This window comes from Salvelinus fontinalis, chromosome 42 (assembly GCF_029448725.1).
Source record: "Salvelinus fontinalis isolate EN_2023a chromosome 42, ASM2944872v1, whole genome shotgun sequence".
In the NCBI taxonomy this organism is placed as follows: Eukaryota; Metazoa; Chordata; class Actinopteri; order Salmoniformes; family Salmonidae; genus Salvelinus; species Salvelinus fontinalis.
Window position 1 is genome coordinate 9237531 of NC_074706.1, and position 15302 is coordinate 9252832.

The following is a 15302-nucleotide window of genomic DNA, read 5'->3' on the forward strand; positions in this document are numbered from 1 at the left end:
TGTGTAAATATTTGTATGAACATAACAAGATTCAACAACTGGGACATAAACTGAACAGGTTCCACAGACATGTGACTAACAGAAATGGAATAATGTGCCCCTGAACAAAGGGGGGGTTAAAATCAAAAGTAACAGTCAGTATCTGGTGTGGCCACCAGCTGCATTAAGTACTGCAGTGCATCTCCTCCTCGTGGACTGCACCAGATTTGCCAGTTCTTGCTATGAGATGTTACCCCACTCTTCCACCAAGGCACCTGCAAGTTCCCGGACATTCTGGGGGGAATGGCTCTAGCCCTCACCCTCCGATCAATGAATTGAGATCATCCGGGTTCTTTGCTGGCCATGGCAGAACACTGACATTCCTGTCTGCAGGAAATCACACACAGAACAAGCAGTATGGCTGGTGGCATTGTCATGCTGGAGGGTCATGTCAGGATGAACCTGCAGGAAGGGTACCACATGAGGGAAGAGGATGTCTTCCTTGTAACGCACAGCGTTGAGATTGCCTGCAATGACAACAAGCTCAGTCCGATGAAGCTGTGACACACCGCCCCATATCATGATGGACCATCCACCTCCAAATCAATCCCACTCCAGAGTACAGGTCTCGGTGTAACGCTCATTCCTTCGACGATAAATGCAAATCCAACCATCACCCCTGGTGAGACAGAACCACGACTCATCAGTGAAGAGCACTTTCTGCTAGTCCTGTCTAGTCCAGCCACGGTGGGTTTGTGCCCATAGGCAACGGTGTTGCCGGTGTTGTCTGGTGAGGACCTGCCTTACAACAGGCCTACAAGCCCTCAGTCCAGCCTCTCTCAGCCTATTGCGGACAGTCTGAGCTGTGAAGTTATTTGGATTTTTACGAATTATCTTTGAAAGACAGGGTCCTGAAAAAGGGATGTTTCTTTTTTTGTTGGGTTGATGTTGGCACCACACAGAGGAGCCACACAGCAACAGCAACAGCAACAGCCTTGAGACAGTCAGATTCCCCCTATTTACATCTCTCTCTCTCTCTCTCTCTCTCTCTCCCTCCTCTCCTCTCTCTCCTCTCTCTCTCTCTCTCCTCTCTTCTCTCTCTCTCTCTCTTCTCTCATCTCTCTCTCTTCTCCTCTCCCTCTCTCTCTCTCTCTCTCTCTCTCCTCTCTCTCTCTCTCTCTCCTCCTCTCTCTCTCTCTCTCTCTCTCTCCTCTCTCTCCTCTCTCTCTCTCTCCTCTCTCTCTCCTCTCTCTCTCTCTCTCCTCTCTCTCTCTCGCTCTCGCTCCTCTCCTCTCTCTCTCTCACTCTCTCCTCTCTCCTCTCTCTCTCTCTCTCTCTCTCTCTCTCTCTCTCTCCTCTCTCTCTCTCTCTCTCTCCCTCTCTCTCCTCTCTCTCTCTCTCCTCTCCTCTCTCCTTTCTCTCTCTGTCTCTCTCTCTCTCTTCTCTCTCCTTCCCCCTCTCTCTCTCTCTCTCTCTCTCTCTCTCTCTCTCTTCTATTTTTTTGTATTGAACTGTTGTTTATTCAGGGGAACCCATAGAGACCAGAGTCTCATTTGCCATGGTGCCCTGAGGACAACAATACAACATATTCAAAATGATCAATACAAATAAAATAAACTACAAATTACAGAATCAACACTACAGCTTCAAACACCACAAATACAATTATTTACATGAAATCCAAAGAGTTTCAATTATCATTAGATTCATTCAACATTAAAGTCCTGAATTGCCCTACAGGCGCCAGAGAGTCAAGGTGTACATGTAGTGAGTTTTGTAGGCTATTCCAAAAATGGGGTGGACTGAAACTGAAGGAGGATTTACTTAGATCAATAAGTACTAGTTGAACCTTGAGAGTTAACTATCCCTGTGAACGGGTTTGGTGTCGCACATTTTTAATTTTGAACAGTACGTTTGGTAGGTCGGAACCTCTACGGGATCGGTGTCCCTATACCAGGACGGTTGTTGCTCAATATGCTGGCTTTGTAAGCAAAAAGGGAGTAATGACGTGATCTAGGGGACTCTAACGAGGACAAGCCAACCTTTTGATACAGGATGAAGTGATGCGTAGTAAAACTGTAACCTGTGATAAAGTGAAGGGCTCTGTGGTGGACGGCATCCAAAGGTTTAAGAGTAGTTGCTGCTGCATTCCGATAAATGGTGTCACCGTACGTTTTTTAAACGTCAAATTACTGTCAATCCAAAAGCCCAGATAATTATAGGCCGGAACCTGCCTGATGAAAGAACCATCCAATGCATAAATGTGTAAGGCATCTCAAAAATTTCTACGAGAATTAGAAAACAGCATACATTTAGTTTTTCCGGCTTTAAGTACCAATTTTAAATCGACAAGGTCCTTCTGCAAGGAGACAAAATCAAATTGCAGCTCCAACATAGCCTGGTCAGCCGTAGCGGCAGTAGTGTACAGAACAGTGAAATCTGCATACAGATGAACGTTACAGGTCTTTGCAGATAGACCAATATTATTTATATAAATAGTAAAGCGGACAGGTCCCAAAATCGACCCCTGTGGGACACCTTTAGTAATATCAAGGTAAATTGACTTGACACCATCAGAAAGCACACATTGTGTCCTGTCTGACAGAAAGTTGTACACTCAACTTTCGTGCCAGTTCCACTACTCTTAAACCTTTGGATGCTGTCTACCCTAGCGCCCTTCGCTTTATAACAGGTGACAGTTCCTGCATCCTGTATCAAAAGGTTGGTTGGTCCTCATTAAAGTCCTGTAGATCATAATCTGTCTCCTGTCTCAACCAGACAGAAACAGAAGATAACAGAACCTGTGAGCACGTACATAGACAAAACACATCGACAAAACGCATAGACAAAACACATAGACAAAACACAGCTTGACTCCTCCCCTTCTCTCTCCTCCCGTGGTTCTATCTCCCCCTCCCCTCTTTTCCCTACCTTCACGTCGGCATCGTTCTTAATGTACCACTCCAGATTGTCTGTGTCCATTTTCCAGAAGGATCCCTTCACCCTCCAGTCTCTCCAAAGCAAGATTAACAAGGCTCGCTGTTACAGGGAAGGTAGCTAGCTAACAGATTGACAAGGCTCTCTGTTACAGACAAGGCTCTCTGTTACAGGGAAGGTAGCTAGCTAACAGATTGACAAGGCTCTCTGTTACAGGGAAGGTAGCTAGCTAACAGATTGACAAGGCTCTCTGTTACAGGGAAGGTAGCTAGCTAACAGATTGACAAGGCTCTCTGTTAGAGGGAAGATAGCTAGCTAACAGATTGACAAGGCTCTCTGTTAGAGGGAAGGTAGCTAGCTTACAGATTGACAAGGTTCTCGCTAGCTAACAGATTGACAAGGTTCTCTGTTAGAGGCAAGGTAGCTAGCTAAGCTTACAGAGCTGAGGTGTGGTGATGTTGTCACAGCGAAGACAGAGCCGGCGAGTGAAGAGAGAGGAGCCTTGTGTGTACGTCTCAGAGATAGAGACGGAGGGGTGTGTGTATGTGTGCATGTGTGTATGACTGTGTGTGTATGTGTGTCTGCACTCATTGACTGGTGCAGCGTAGTTGTGTGTGTGGGGGAGACAAGTGCAGCCCCCGCCGGTAGCCAGGCAACTGCAGCTCCCTGTATTAAAATGACTTGCCTTATAACTCCCCCTCACACACCCACACACACACACACATACACACATACACACATACACACACAGCCCAATTCACACATACATCTGTGAACCTACTCATGTACCATGATGATAAATCCCCTACCTATACACATGCACAATGTTCCAAGTTCCAAGATGGCTTAGCAGTTCAGACGTCATTTTTGTCCTCGTACTGTCTTGTCCTGTATATATATATTTACATATATATTTACACCTTCTTCGCATATCTTTTATATTTTTTATTATCCAAGAACTCAACTACAAAAGCTTTCCTGCAACCCGCCTCACCAATTTCAACAAAAAAAGTATTATTTACCTCAAATCTGAAAATCCACAGTGGAAGCTAACCAGGGGCTAATCAGAAGTTAGCCAGAAAGCTAACCAGAAGCTAGCCGAAAGCTAGCCGAAAGCTAATCTGAAGCTGCCCAGAAGTTAGCCGGCTTGCTGGCTAGCGTTGGTGTTTCAGCTGCCCACGTTGTGGTCATCAGCTATTCCTTTAGCTCGATAATCACTTTTGTGCAACGCGACTCGGACCGGAGCATACCGGGCCTTTTTTTCTCTCAGTTTCCCCGGATTTCAGCCGCAGGCTCTGGACATTTGCACCTTGATTTCGCAGCTAGCTAGCTGCAAACCGTGTGACTATTGGCTTACGTCGATCCCGGAGCAAACTTAAATTATTCCGGAGTTAGCCAGCTGAGGAGTTCCATAAGCCATTCCTGGGCTACAGTCACCTATCCGGACCCGTTTTTTTTTTTTTGCTGCAGATACGGAGCCCCACCGGGCCTTCACGATTGACTGCCGACGTTATCTGCCCGAGGGAGTTATCCAACTGGCACCTCCGTCGCGACGTTACCTGAACGCTCATCTGGGGCCTGCTAATCGTTAGCTGTCTTATCGGCTGCTATCTGAATAAGTATATCGGAAAATTTTATTTTATTTTTTCTTGGGTCACTATATCTATTTTGCCAATTGGATTGATCCCCTCTACAAGACACGGAACCCCACTAATCTACCGGAAACGCACGAGGTGTCTAAAAATAGACCTCCATCCTATGCTATCTTGCTACCGATAGCCATCTACCCGGCCAGCTGTCTGGATCGCCGTGACCCCAACCAACCTCTACTCACTGGACCCTTATTGATCACTCGATTAAGCATGCCTCTCCTTAATGTAAATATGCCTTGTCCATTGCTGTTCTGGTTAGTGTTTATTGGCTTATTTCACTGTAGGGCCTCTAGCCCTGCTCACTATACCATATCCAACCTTTCAGTTCCACCACCCACATATGCGATGACATCACCTGGTTTCAATGATGTTTCTAGAGACAATATCTCTCTCATCATCACTCAATACCTAGGTTTACCTCCACTGTATTCACATCCTACCATACCTTTGTCTGTACATTATTCCTTGAAGCTATTTTATCGCCCCCAGAAACGTCCTTTTACTCTCTGTTCTAGACGTTCTAGACGACCAATTCTCATAGCTTTTAGCCGTACCCTTATCCTACTCCTACTCTGTTCCTCTGGTGATGTAGAGGTGAATCCAGGCCCTGCAGTACCTAGCTCCACTCCTATTCCCCAGGCGCTCTCTTTTGATGACTTCTGTAACCGTAATAGCCTTGGTTTCATGCATGTTAACATTAGAAGCCTCCGCCCTAAGTTTGTTTTGTTCACTGCTTTAGCACACTCTGCCAACCCGGATGTTTTAGCCGTGTCTGAATCCTGGCTTAGAATGACCACCAAAAATTCTGACATTTTCATCCCCAACTACAAGATTTTCAGACAAGATAGAACGGCCAAAGGGGGCGGTGTTGCAGTCTACTGCAAAGATTGCCAGCAGAGTTCTGTTTTACTATCCAGGTCTGTTCCCAAACAATTTGAACTTCTACTTTTAAAAATCCACCTCTCTAAAAACAAGTCTCTCACCGTTGCCGCCTGCTATAGACCACCCTCTGCCCCCAGCTGTGCTCTGGACACCATATGTGAACTGATTGCCCCCCATCTATCTTCAGAGCTCGTGCTGCTAGTCGACCTAAATTGGAACATGCTTAACACCCCAGCCATCCTACAATCTAAGCTTGATGCCCTCAATCTCACACAAATTATCAATGAACCTACCAGGTACCACCCCAATTCCGTAAACACGGGCACCCTCATAGATATCATTCTAACCAACTTGCCCTCCAAATACACCTCTGCTGTTTTCAACCAAGATCTCAGCGATCACTGCCTCATTGCCTGCATCCGTAATGGGTCAGCGGTCAAACGACCTCCACTCATCACTGTCAAACGCCCCCTGAAACACTTCAGCGAGCAGGCCTTTCTGATCGACCTGGCCGGGGTATCCTGGAAGGATATTGATCTCATCCCGCCAGTAGAGGATGCCTGGATATTTTTTTTAAATGCCTTCCTCACCATCTTGAATAAGCATGCCCCATTCAAGAAATTTAGAACCAGGAACAGATATAGCCCTTGGTTCTCTCCTGACCTGACTGCCCTTAACCAACAGAAAAACATCCTATGGCGTTCTGCATTAGCATCGAACAGCCCCCGTGATATGCAACTTTTTAGGGAAGCTAGAAACCAATATACACAGGCAGTTAGAAAAGCCAAGGCTAGCTTTTTCAAGCAGAAATTTGCTTCCTGCAACACAAATTCAAAAAAGTTCTGGGACACTGTAAAGTCCATGGAGAATAAGAACACCTCCTCCCAGCTTCCAACTGCACTGAAGATAGGAAACACTGTCACCACCGACAAATCCACTATAATTGAGAATTTCAATAAGCATTTTTCTACGGCTGGCCATGCTTTCCACCTGGCTACCCCTACCCCGGTCAACAGCACTGCCCTCCCCTCTGCTACTCGCCCAAGCCTTCCCCATTTCTCTTTCTCCCAAATACAGTCAGCTGATGTTCTGAAAGAGCTGCAAAATCTGGACCCTTACAAATCAGCCGGGCTAGATAATCTGGACCCTTTCTTTCTAAAACTATCTGCTGAAATTGTTGCCACCCCTATTACTAGCCTTTTCAACCTCTCTTTCGTGTCATCTGAGATTCCCAAAGATTGGAAAGCAGCTGCGGTTATCCCCCACTTCAAAGGGGGGGACACTCTTGACCCTAACAGCTACAGACCTATATCTATCCTACCCTGCCTTTCTAAGGTCTTCGAAAGCCAAGTCAACAAACAGATTACCGACCATTTCGAATCCCATCATACCTTCTCCGCTATGCAATCTGGTTTCAGAGCTGGTCATGGGTGCACCTCAGCCACGCTCAAGGTCATAAACGATATCTTAACCGCCATCGATAGGAAACAATCCTGTGCAGCCGTATTCATTGACCTGGCCAAGGCTTTTGACTCTGTCAATCACCACATCCTCATCGGCAGACTCGACAGCCTTGATTTCTCTAATGATTGCCTCGCCTGGTTCACCAACTACTTCTCTGATCGAGTTCAGTGTGTCAAATCGGAGGGTCTGTTGTCCGGGCCTCTGGCAGTCTCTATGGGGGTGCCACAGGGTTCAATTCTTGGACCGACTCTCTTCTCTGTATACATCAATGATGTCGCTCTTGCTGCTGGTGATTCTCTGATCCATCTCTACGCAGACGACACTATTCTGTATACTTCTGGCCCTTCTTTTGACACTGTGTTAACAACCCTCCAGGCGAGCTTCAATGCCATACAAATCTCCTTCCGTGGCCTCCATTTGCTCTTAAATCCAAGTAAAACTAAATGCATGCTCTTCAACCGATCGCTGCCTGCACCTGCCCGCCTGTCCAACATCACTACTCTGGACGGCTCTGACTTAGAATATGTGGGCAACTACAAATACCTAGGTGTCTGGTTAGACTGTAAACTCTCCTTCCAGACTCACATCAAACATCTCCAATCCAAAGTTAAATCTAGAATTGGCTTCCTATTCCGCAACAAAGCATCCTTCACTCATGCTGCCAAACATACCCTTGTAAAACTGACCATCCTACCAATCCTCGACTTCGGTGATGTCATTTACAAAATAGCCTCCAAAACCCTACTCAATAAATTGGATGCAGTCTATCACAGTGCCATCCGTTTTGTCACCAAAGCCCCATATACTACCCACCACTGCGACCTGTACACTCTCGTTGGCTGGCCCTCGCTTCATACTCGTCGCCAAACCCACTGGCTCCAGGTCATCTACAAGACCCTGCTAGGTAAAGTCCCCCCTTATCTCAGCTCGCTGGTCACCATAGCAGCACCTACCTGTAGCACGCGCTCCAGCAGGTATATCTCTCTGGTCACCCCCAAAACCAATTCTTCCTTTGGCCGCCTCTCCTTCCAGTTCTCTGCTGCCAATGACTGGAACGAACTACAAAAATCTCTGAAACTGGAAACACTTATCTCCCTCACTAGCTTTAAGCACCAGCTGTCAGAGCAGCTCATAGATTACTGCACCTGTACATAGCCCATCTATAATTTAGCCCAAACAACTACCTCTTTACCTACTGTATTTATTTATTTATTTATTTTGCTCCTTTGCACCCCATTATTTCTATCTCTACTTTTTTCTATCTCTACTTTTTTCTTTTTTTTACTTGCTATATTGTATTTACTTTGCCACCATGGTCTTTTTATATTTTTATTAATTTATATATATATTTTGTTTGCCTTCACCTCCCTTATCTCACCTCACTTGCTCATATTGTATATAGACTTATTTTTCACTGTATTATTGACTGTATGTTTGTTTTACTCCATGTGTAACTATGTGTTGTTGTATGTGTCGAACTGCTTTGCTTTATCTTGGCCAGGTCGCAATTGTAAATGAGAATGTGTTCTCAATTTGCCTACCTGGTTAAATAAAGGTGAAATAAAAAAATAAATAAACAATGCACACACACACAAACATACAAGTACCTACACAAGTACCTACACACTTCCTCACCCTAACCGCCTGACTGCACACCTCACTGACTGCACACCTCACCCACAACCACCTAACTAACCCGGCACAACCTCTAGCAGGGACCCACCGTCCCCCCTTGTCATCCCCAGCTCCAGTCTCCTGTGGAGCTGGCTCTCTCCTCCGTCAGATAATGGTAACAATGCAATCAGCATAATGGCCCCTGCTGATAAGGACACAGTGGAGAGATCCCTCACTGGGTCTAGAGAGGCTAGCGATCTCTATTAGAAAGCCTCAATCAGCATGACAATGATGGTGGAAAAAGACAGGTTTCTGGAGATAGAGATATTCCTGACTTTGAGTATGGGATTGGTCTCTAAACTCATCTGAGGATCTGAGGTTGGTTGAGGGGGCTTGGAGGGTCCTTATATGATATTTTACACAGAGAGCGAGAGAGAGAGAGAGAGAGAGAGAGAGAGAGAGAGAGAGAGAGAGAGAGAGATGTGAGTGATGTGAGCGATGTGAGCGGGAGTGTGCGTTCGGAGCAAATGGAATGGCATCACACACATAGAACCCATGTGTTTGATACCATTCCAGCCATTACCACAAGCCCATCCTCCCCAATTAAGGTGCCACCAACCTCCTGTGGCATCCATGTATGTGTGTGTGCGGACAGGACAGTAGATACGGTAATGACTAGAGACACACTCGTCTCTAATTAGCAGGAGAATGACATATGTACCTTCAACTAATGAATGAATGGATTAGATGGAGAGTCAAGTGGTAGCTCAGTTGGTAGAGCATAGTGCTTGCAACGCCATGATAGTGGGTTTGATTCCCCGGTCCACCCATATGTTAAAAAACATGTATGTACGCATGACTGTAAGTCACTTAATGGTATATGTGTTTTTCTAAGTGTGTCATGTGGTGGACATGGGTGGAGGAGAGGTGGATGGATGTGTAGGTGGGTTTGTTCGGTGATGCCACGACTATGTTCGTGATTGGACTCACATCCCAGCACCCTCGGCTGCGGGGGTGAGCGACAGAGAGGAAACTTGGTGCAGCGTTACCTAGGCGATGGAGACAGACTCAGGAAGGCTGTTCAACTGAAGTAGCACTGAGCACTGCTTGAGGGAGAGAAAAAGAGAGACGGGGGAGAGATAGAGAAGTGGGGAGAGGGAGAGGAGACAGAGAGTGTGAGTGAGAAAAAGAGGTGTAAGTTGCTCATCCTTACTGAAAGAGTTAAGCCATCCATTCAGAGTATGAATGATAAAATCATAACTATAAAACGGGTGGTTTGAGCCCTGAATGCTGATTGGCTGAAAGCTGTGGCATATCAGACAGTATACCGTGGGTATGACAAAAAATATGACTTACTGGTCTAATTACATTGGTAACCAGTTATAATAGCAATAAGGTATTGTGGTATATGGCCAATATATCACGGCTAAGGGCTGTATCCAAGCACTCAACATTCCGTAGTGCATTACAACAGCCCTTAGCCGTGGTATATTTGCCATATACCACACCTCCTCGGGCCTTATTGCTTAAGTATAGACTAAGTATAGACTAAGTCCTCTTCTTTTCCACAAAGCAGCTTTTTTTGCCTAGTTGCCTGACAATGCACTCTCCATGAAGCTACATTATAAATACTACAGCTACAGCCGGTCATTAGACTGCTACACCAATCTGTTGATGAGACGTGTCCTGCAGGACTACTTGGCTGGAAGCCATACACACTGCTGCGGTGTTGGTTTGTTACTGGTCACAGAGGTCAAGGACAATCCAAGGAGAGGAGCACAGCAGGAAGAACCAGTCCACATCCTAAATTAAAAGTTTTGCAACATTTTATCCCTTTCTTGAACCCCTCCCATTCTCTAGTATGACGCCTGGCATGTATGATCAACAAGTCTAATGAATTCAATTCCTCACGACGACCAAGTGAATTCAAATGCTTTTGAAGACGACTGAAGTACAAAATGCAAGACGGCGGTCATGTTCACTGGGTAATATTATTCAGAGTCCTAGGCCTAAATCAGCTCTGCACATGAAAGCTGGGGATGTTTTCAAAGGCTCTACATCGCTGCAGCCACGTTGCCTTACTGCCAAGGGAAGAACAGCAGTACGGTTTAATTAGCCACCAGAGGACCAGAGGTTTTTGCAACCTTGCAGCAGTACGATCTACAAATGCCAGTCATATGCTGCCTCTGTCTCCACTTTGCCGTAGAGTCCCCCCTTTCCTTCTAACTCTGGGAATTTCATTGAATTGATTTCAGGAAGATTAGATCTAATTGGCATGAAATGTAATGGAATTTCCATTCCCAAAACAAATTATGACAAGAATAAAAACTCTCTCTCTCTCTCTCTCTCTCTCTCTCTCTCTCTCTCTCTCTCTCTCTCTCTCTCTCTCTCTCTCTCTCTCTCTCTCTCTCTCTCTCTCTCTCTCTCTCTCTCTCTCTCTCTCTCTCTCTCTCTCTCTCAGGGTTGATTTTGAGTTATATAAAAACAAGAGGCAATCAAAGTTGTGCAATGAAACAGACAATAATCTGTGAAAAGTGTTGCTTTTGAGCAATTCCACAGTAACGGAATTGCGCTGACAATGAGATTTTTCACTTTAAAATGTATGCCAAACAAAAAAACATTGATTTAAAAGTCTAACAAACCATACAACTCTATGCACAAGGACTACTTTTAACAAGTTACACTGAACATTTTGCTAAAACACAGTTTCTGGAAGAACTGTAGAGGTGCAAAGTTAAATATCTGCTCTGAATTAAGATTCAAAGATGACTGCAGAAATAATGGAGTGTCAGCTATGATATGACACCTTAACTTTGAAAAATTATATTTTGGTATTGAACTACAGTAAGTGAAGTGGATTTACAATCGGTAACGGAATTGCAGGAACGGAATTTCATCATGGGTCCCTGATCTGTACTATAGAGAAGTGCATAATTATGGATATGAATGTAATTCTCTTCATGGTGATGTATCCTAACCAGGTACACAAAGGTAGAAATGTGCAATATCCTCCTTCACATATTTGCGTATTATTCTACACACTATTACTTTAATGTGTTTCTGGCCCCAATCAAGACCATATTTGGTTGGTCTGGACCGGACCAATCATAGTGTAATGCTCGTAATTGGAATGAGAAGAGGAGGACCAATGCGCAGCGTGGTATGTGTCCATGTCAATATTTAATGAATCAACTGAACACTGAAAATACAAAATAACAACGTGAAAGACAGAAACGAAAACGAAACAGTTCTGTATGGTGCAGACAAACAACAGAAAATAATCACCCACAAAACACAATGAAAAACAGGCTACCTAAATATGGCTCCCAATCAGAGACAACGAGAGACAGCTGCCTCTGATTGGGAACCACACCAGGCCAAACACAGAAATAGACAACCTAGACATACAACATAGAATGCCCACCCACATCACACCCTGACCAAACAAAACATAGAAACATACAAAGCAATCTATGGTCAGGGCGTGACACATAGACGTCTATGTTTCACAAGTTTGAACATCGAAGTACAGCACAGAAGAGCTCAGTAGTGTAGAATTCAGTACAGTACAGCACAGTAGAGTAGAGCAGAGTTCAGTACAGTACAGTAGAGTAGAGTAGAGCAGAGCTCAGTACAGCACAGTAGAGTAGAGTAGAGTTCAGTAGAGTAGAGTAGAGCAGAGCTCAGTACAGTACAGTAGAGTAGAGCAGAGCTCAGTACAGTAGAGTAGAGTAGAGCAGAGCAGAGTTCAGTAGAGTAGAGTAGAGCAGAGTTCAGTACAGTAGAGTAGAGTAGAGTTCAGTAGAGTAGAGCAGAGCTCAGTACAGTAGAGTAGAGTAGAGCAGAGCAGAGTTCAGTAGAGTAGAGTAGAGCAGAGCTCAGTAGAGTTCAGTAGAGCAGAGCTCAGTACAGTAGAGTAGAGCAGTGTTCAGTACAGTAGAGTAGAGCAGAGCTCAGTAGAGTAGAGTAGAGTAGAGTAGAGTAGAGCAGAGCAGAGCAGAGTTCAGTACAGTAGAGTAGAGTAGTGTAGAGTAGAGTAGAGCAGAGCAGAGTTCAGTACAGTAGAGCAGAGCAGAGTTCAGTACAGTACAGGACAGTAGAGTAGAGTAGAGTTCAGTAGAGTAGAGCAGAGCTCAGTACAGTAGAGTAGAGTAGAGCAGAGCAGAGTTCAGTACAGTACAGTAGAGTAGAGTAGAGCAGAGTTCAGTACAGTAGAGCAGAGCAGAGTTCAGTACAGTACAGGACAGTAGAGTAGAGTAGAGTTCAGTAGAGTCGAGCAGAGCTCAGTACAGTAGAGTAGAGTAGAGCAGAGCAGAGTTCAGTACAGTACAGTAGAGTAGAGTAGAGCAGAGTTCAGTAGAGTAGAGTAGAGTTCAGTAGAGTAGAGCAGAGCTCAGTACAGTAGAGTAGAGGAGAGCAGAGCAGAGTTCAGTAGAGTAGAGCAGAGTTCAGTACAGTAGAGTAGAGTTCAGTAGAGTAGAGCAGAGCTCAGTACAGTAGAGTAGAGCAGAGTTCAGTACAGTAGAGTAGAGTAGAGTTCAGTAGAGTAGAGCAGAGCTCAGTACAGTAGAGTAGAGTAGAGCAGAGCAGAGTTCAGTACAGTACAGTAGAGTAGAGTAGAGCAGAGCAGAGTTCAATAGAGTAGAGTAGAGCAGAGCTCAGTACAGTAGATTAGAGTAGAGCAGAGCAGAGTTCAATAGAGTAGAGTAGAGCAGAGCTCAGTACAGTAGATTAGAGTAGAGCAGAGCAGAGTTCAGTAGAGTAGAGTAGAGCAGAGTTCAGTACAGTAGAGTAGAGTTCAGTAGAGTAGAGTAGAGCAGAGTTCAGTACAGTAGAGTAGAGTAGAGCAGAGTTCAGTAGAGTAGAGTTCAGTAGAGTAGAGTAGAGCAGAGCAGAGTTCAGTACAGTAGAGTAGAGCAGAGTTCAGTACAGTAGAGTGGAGTAGAGTTCAGTAGAGTAGAGCAGAGCTCAGTACAGTAGAGTAGAGCAGAGTTCAGTACAGTACAGTACAGTAGAGTTCAGTAGAGTAGAGCAGGGTTCAGTACAGTACAGTAAAGTAGAGCAGAGTTCAGTTCAGTACAGTAGAGTAGAGTTCAGTAGAGTAGAGTAGAGCAGGGTTCAGTACAGTAGAGTAGAGCAGAGTTCAGTGCAGTAGAGCAGAGCAGAGTTCAGTGCAGTAGAGCAGAGCAGAGTTCAGTACAGTACAGCACAGCAAAGTAGAGTATAGTTCAGTACACTACAGTACTTTACATTATAGTGTAGTCAACTCTAGTGTGCTCTACTGTGTACTGTACTCTACTTTTCTTTACTGTACTCTACTCTACTGTACTGTGCTGTCCAAATTTGTGAAAATAATTGTGGTTTGCGACAACTATGATTTCCGATTGTAGCCCATCCGATTGTAGCCAATCCGATTGTAGCCGTTACTGATTTGGTAACAGAATTTAGAGTTGTATTCACTTGATAATGCATAAAAAACTATAACTAATTGGTAGGTCTACCTTTACTTGTTACTTCTGTGAACTTTTCTTATCCTCATCAGGGAGAGAAATTAGAAAGTGTCTTACAGATACGTTTTTGGGACGGGAATTTCAAGGCACAAGGCAGTGTTTCTTAAACTTACAGAAGGCAGAAACATTTCTCCAAAACCAAATATAAGTGTTGATATTATTTCACTTTAAGACTTTTTCCTGTTACATGTTTTTTAAGACCCCTCTTCCATCTGTTTGACCAGAAATCAAAGTCTTTGCTTATTCACAATTTTTAGGATGTAAAATGGTTGAAAGATTTATATACGCCTTAATTTAAAAAAAATATATAGTCTTATCTTTTATTTGACATCCAATTTAATATGCTCCTATGAACTTCACATGTTGGTACTCATGGTACTAATCTACATGTACTAATCTACATGTACTAATCTACATGTAAGGCTATGTATAGATTCAAAGCATTTCAAAGAAATTAAAACCATTTATAAGAAAGGACTGCTGGACAGAAATGGACACTAAATCCTTGATCCTTTGAAGAAGCAACAAACAGCCGTAATGTTTTAATTCAAAATGTTAATATACAGCCTTAAAATTCCAGTTTCCAATTCCATACGCTACAAAATGGATATTTCGCAGTGTTGTGGCTACATGAGAGTGGAACAGGACTAGGTCTACGTAGTTGCCATCCACACACACACACACACACACACACACACACACACACACACACACACACACACACACACACACACACACACACACACACACACACACACACACACACACACACACACACACACACACACACACACACACACACACACACACACACACACACACACACGCGCACACGCACACACTGTGCCCTAAGGGGATCAGCATGATTGTTAGTGAAAGTGACTTGCAGAGGATACTGAACTAAGTCTGATTTCCTATTGGCTGAAGTCTGGTCCTGTGCTCATGGTAGACTCAATGCCACCTGACATCAACTAATCTGTGTCACAAATGAAACCTATTTCCCTATGTAGTGCACTACTTTTGACTAAAGTCCTATGGCAAAAAAAGTGCACTACATAGGGAATAGGGTGCCATTTGGGACACAACCTTAGCCTACAGGCTACAGGAGCCATTCACTCACCCTGACACACTACTATCTAGTAAGAACCTGAGTCGTGTGTAGCATGTCTGTAGGTAGGGCGATTACCCATACTCTTTCCTCTCTCTTCTCCCTGACCCCTGACCTTAGAGCGTGAGATGCCATGGATTGAGTTGAATAGATTGA

General features: G+C 44.5%; 1 protein-coding gene across 8 annotated transcripts in view; it reads right to left on the reverse strand.

The window, feature by feature from the left end:
* The window catches only part of LOC129841553 (WD repeat-containing protein 17-like), a 40528-nt gene that overhangs the window by 22161 nt on the left and 3065 nt on the right, over positions 1-15302 (reverse strand). For 3 of the 8 annotated variants that reach the window (XM_055909880.1, XM_055909881.1, XM_055909879.1), the window contains exon 1: positions 2911-3535. The exons of 1 other annotated variant lie outside the window; for it this stretch is intronic. In XM_055909880.1, coding sequence (XP_055765855.1) covers positions 2911-2961 — 51 coding nt within the window. In that variant the 5' untranslated portion in view covers positions 2962-3535. Of the gene's footprint in view, positions 1-2910; positions 3536-9518; positions 9635-15302 lie in introns of those variants that run through there. 4 more of the 8 variants (XM_055909886.1, XM_055909882.1, XM_055909887.1 and 1 more) reach the window with 4 other exon arrangements.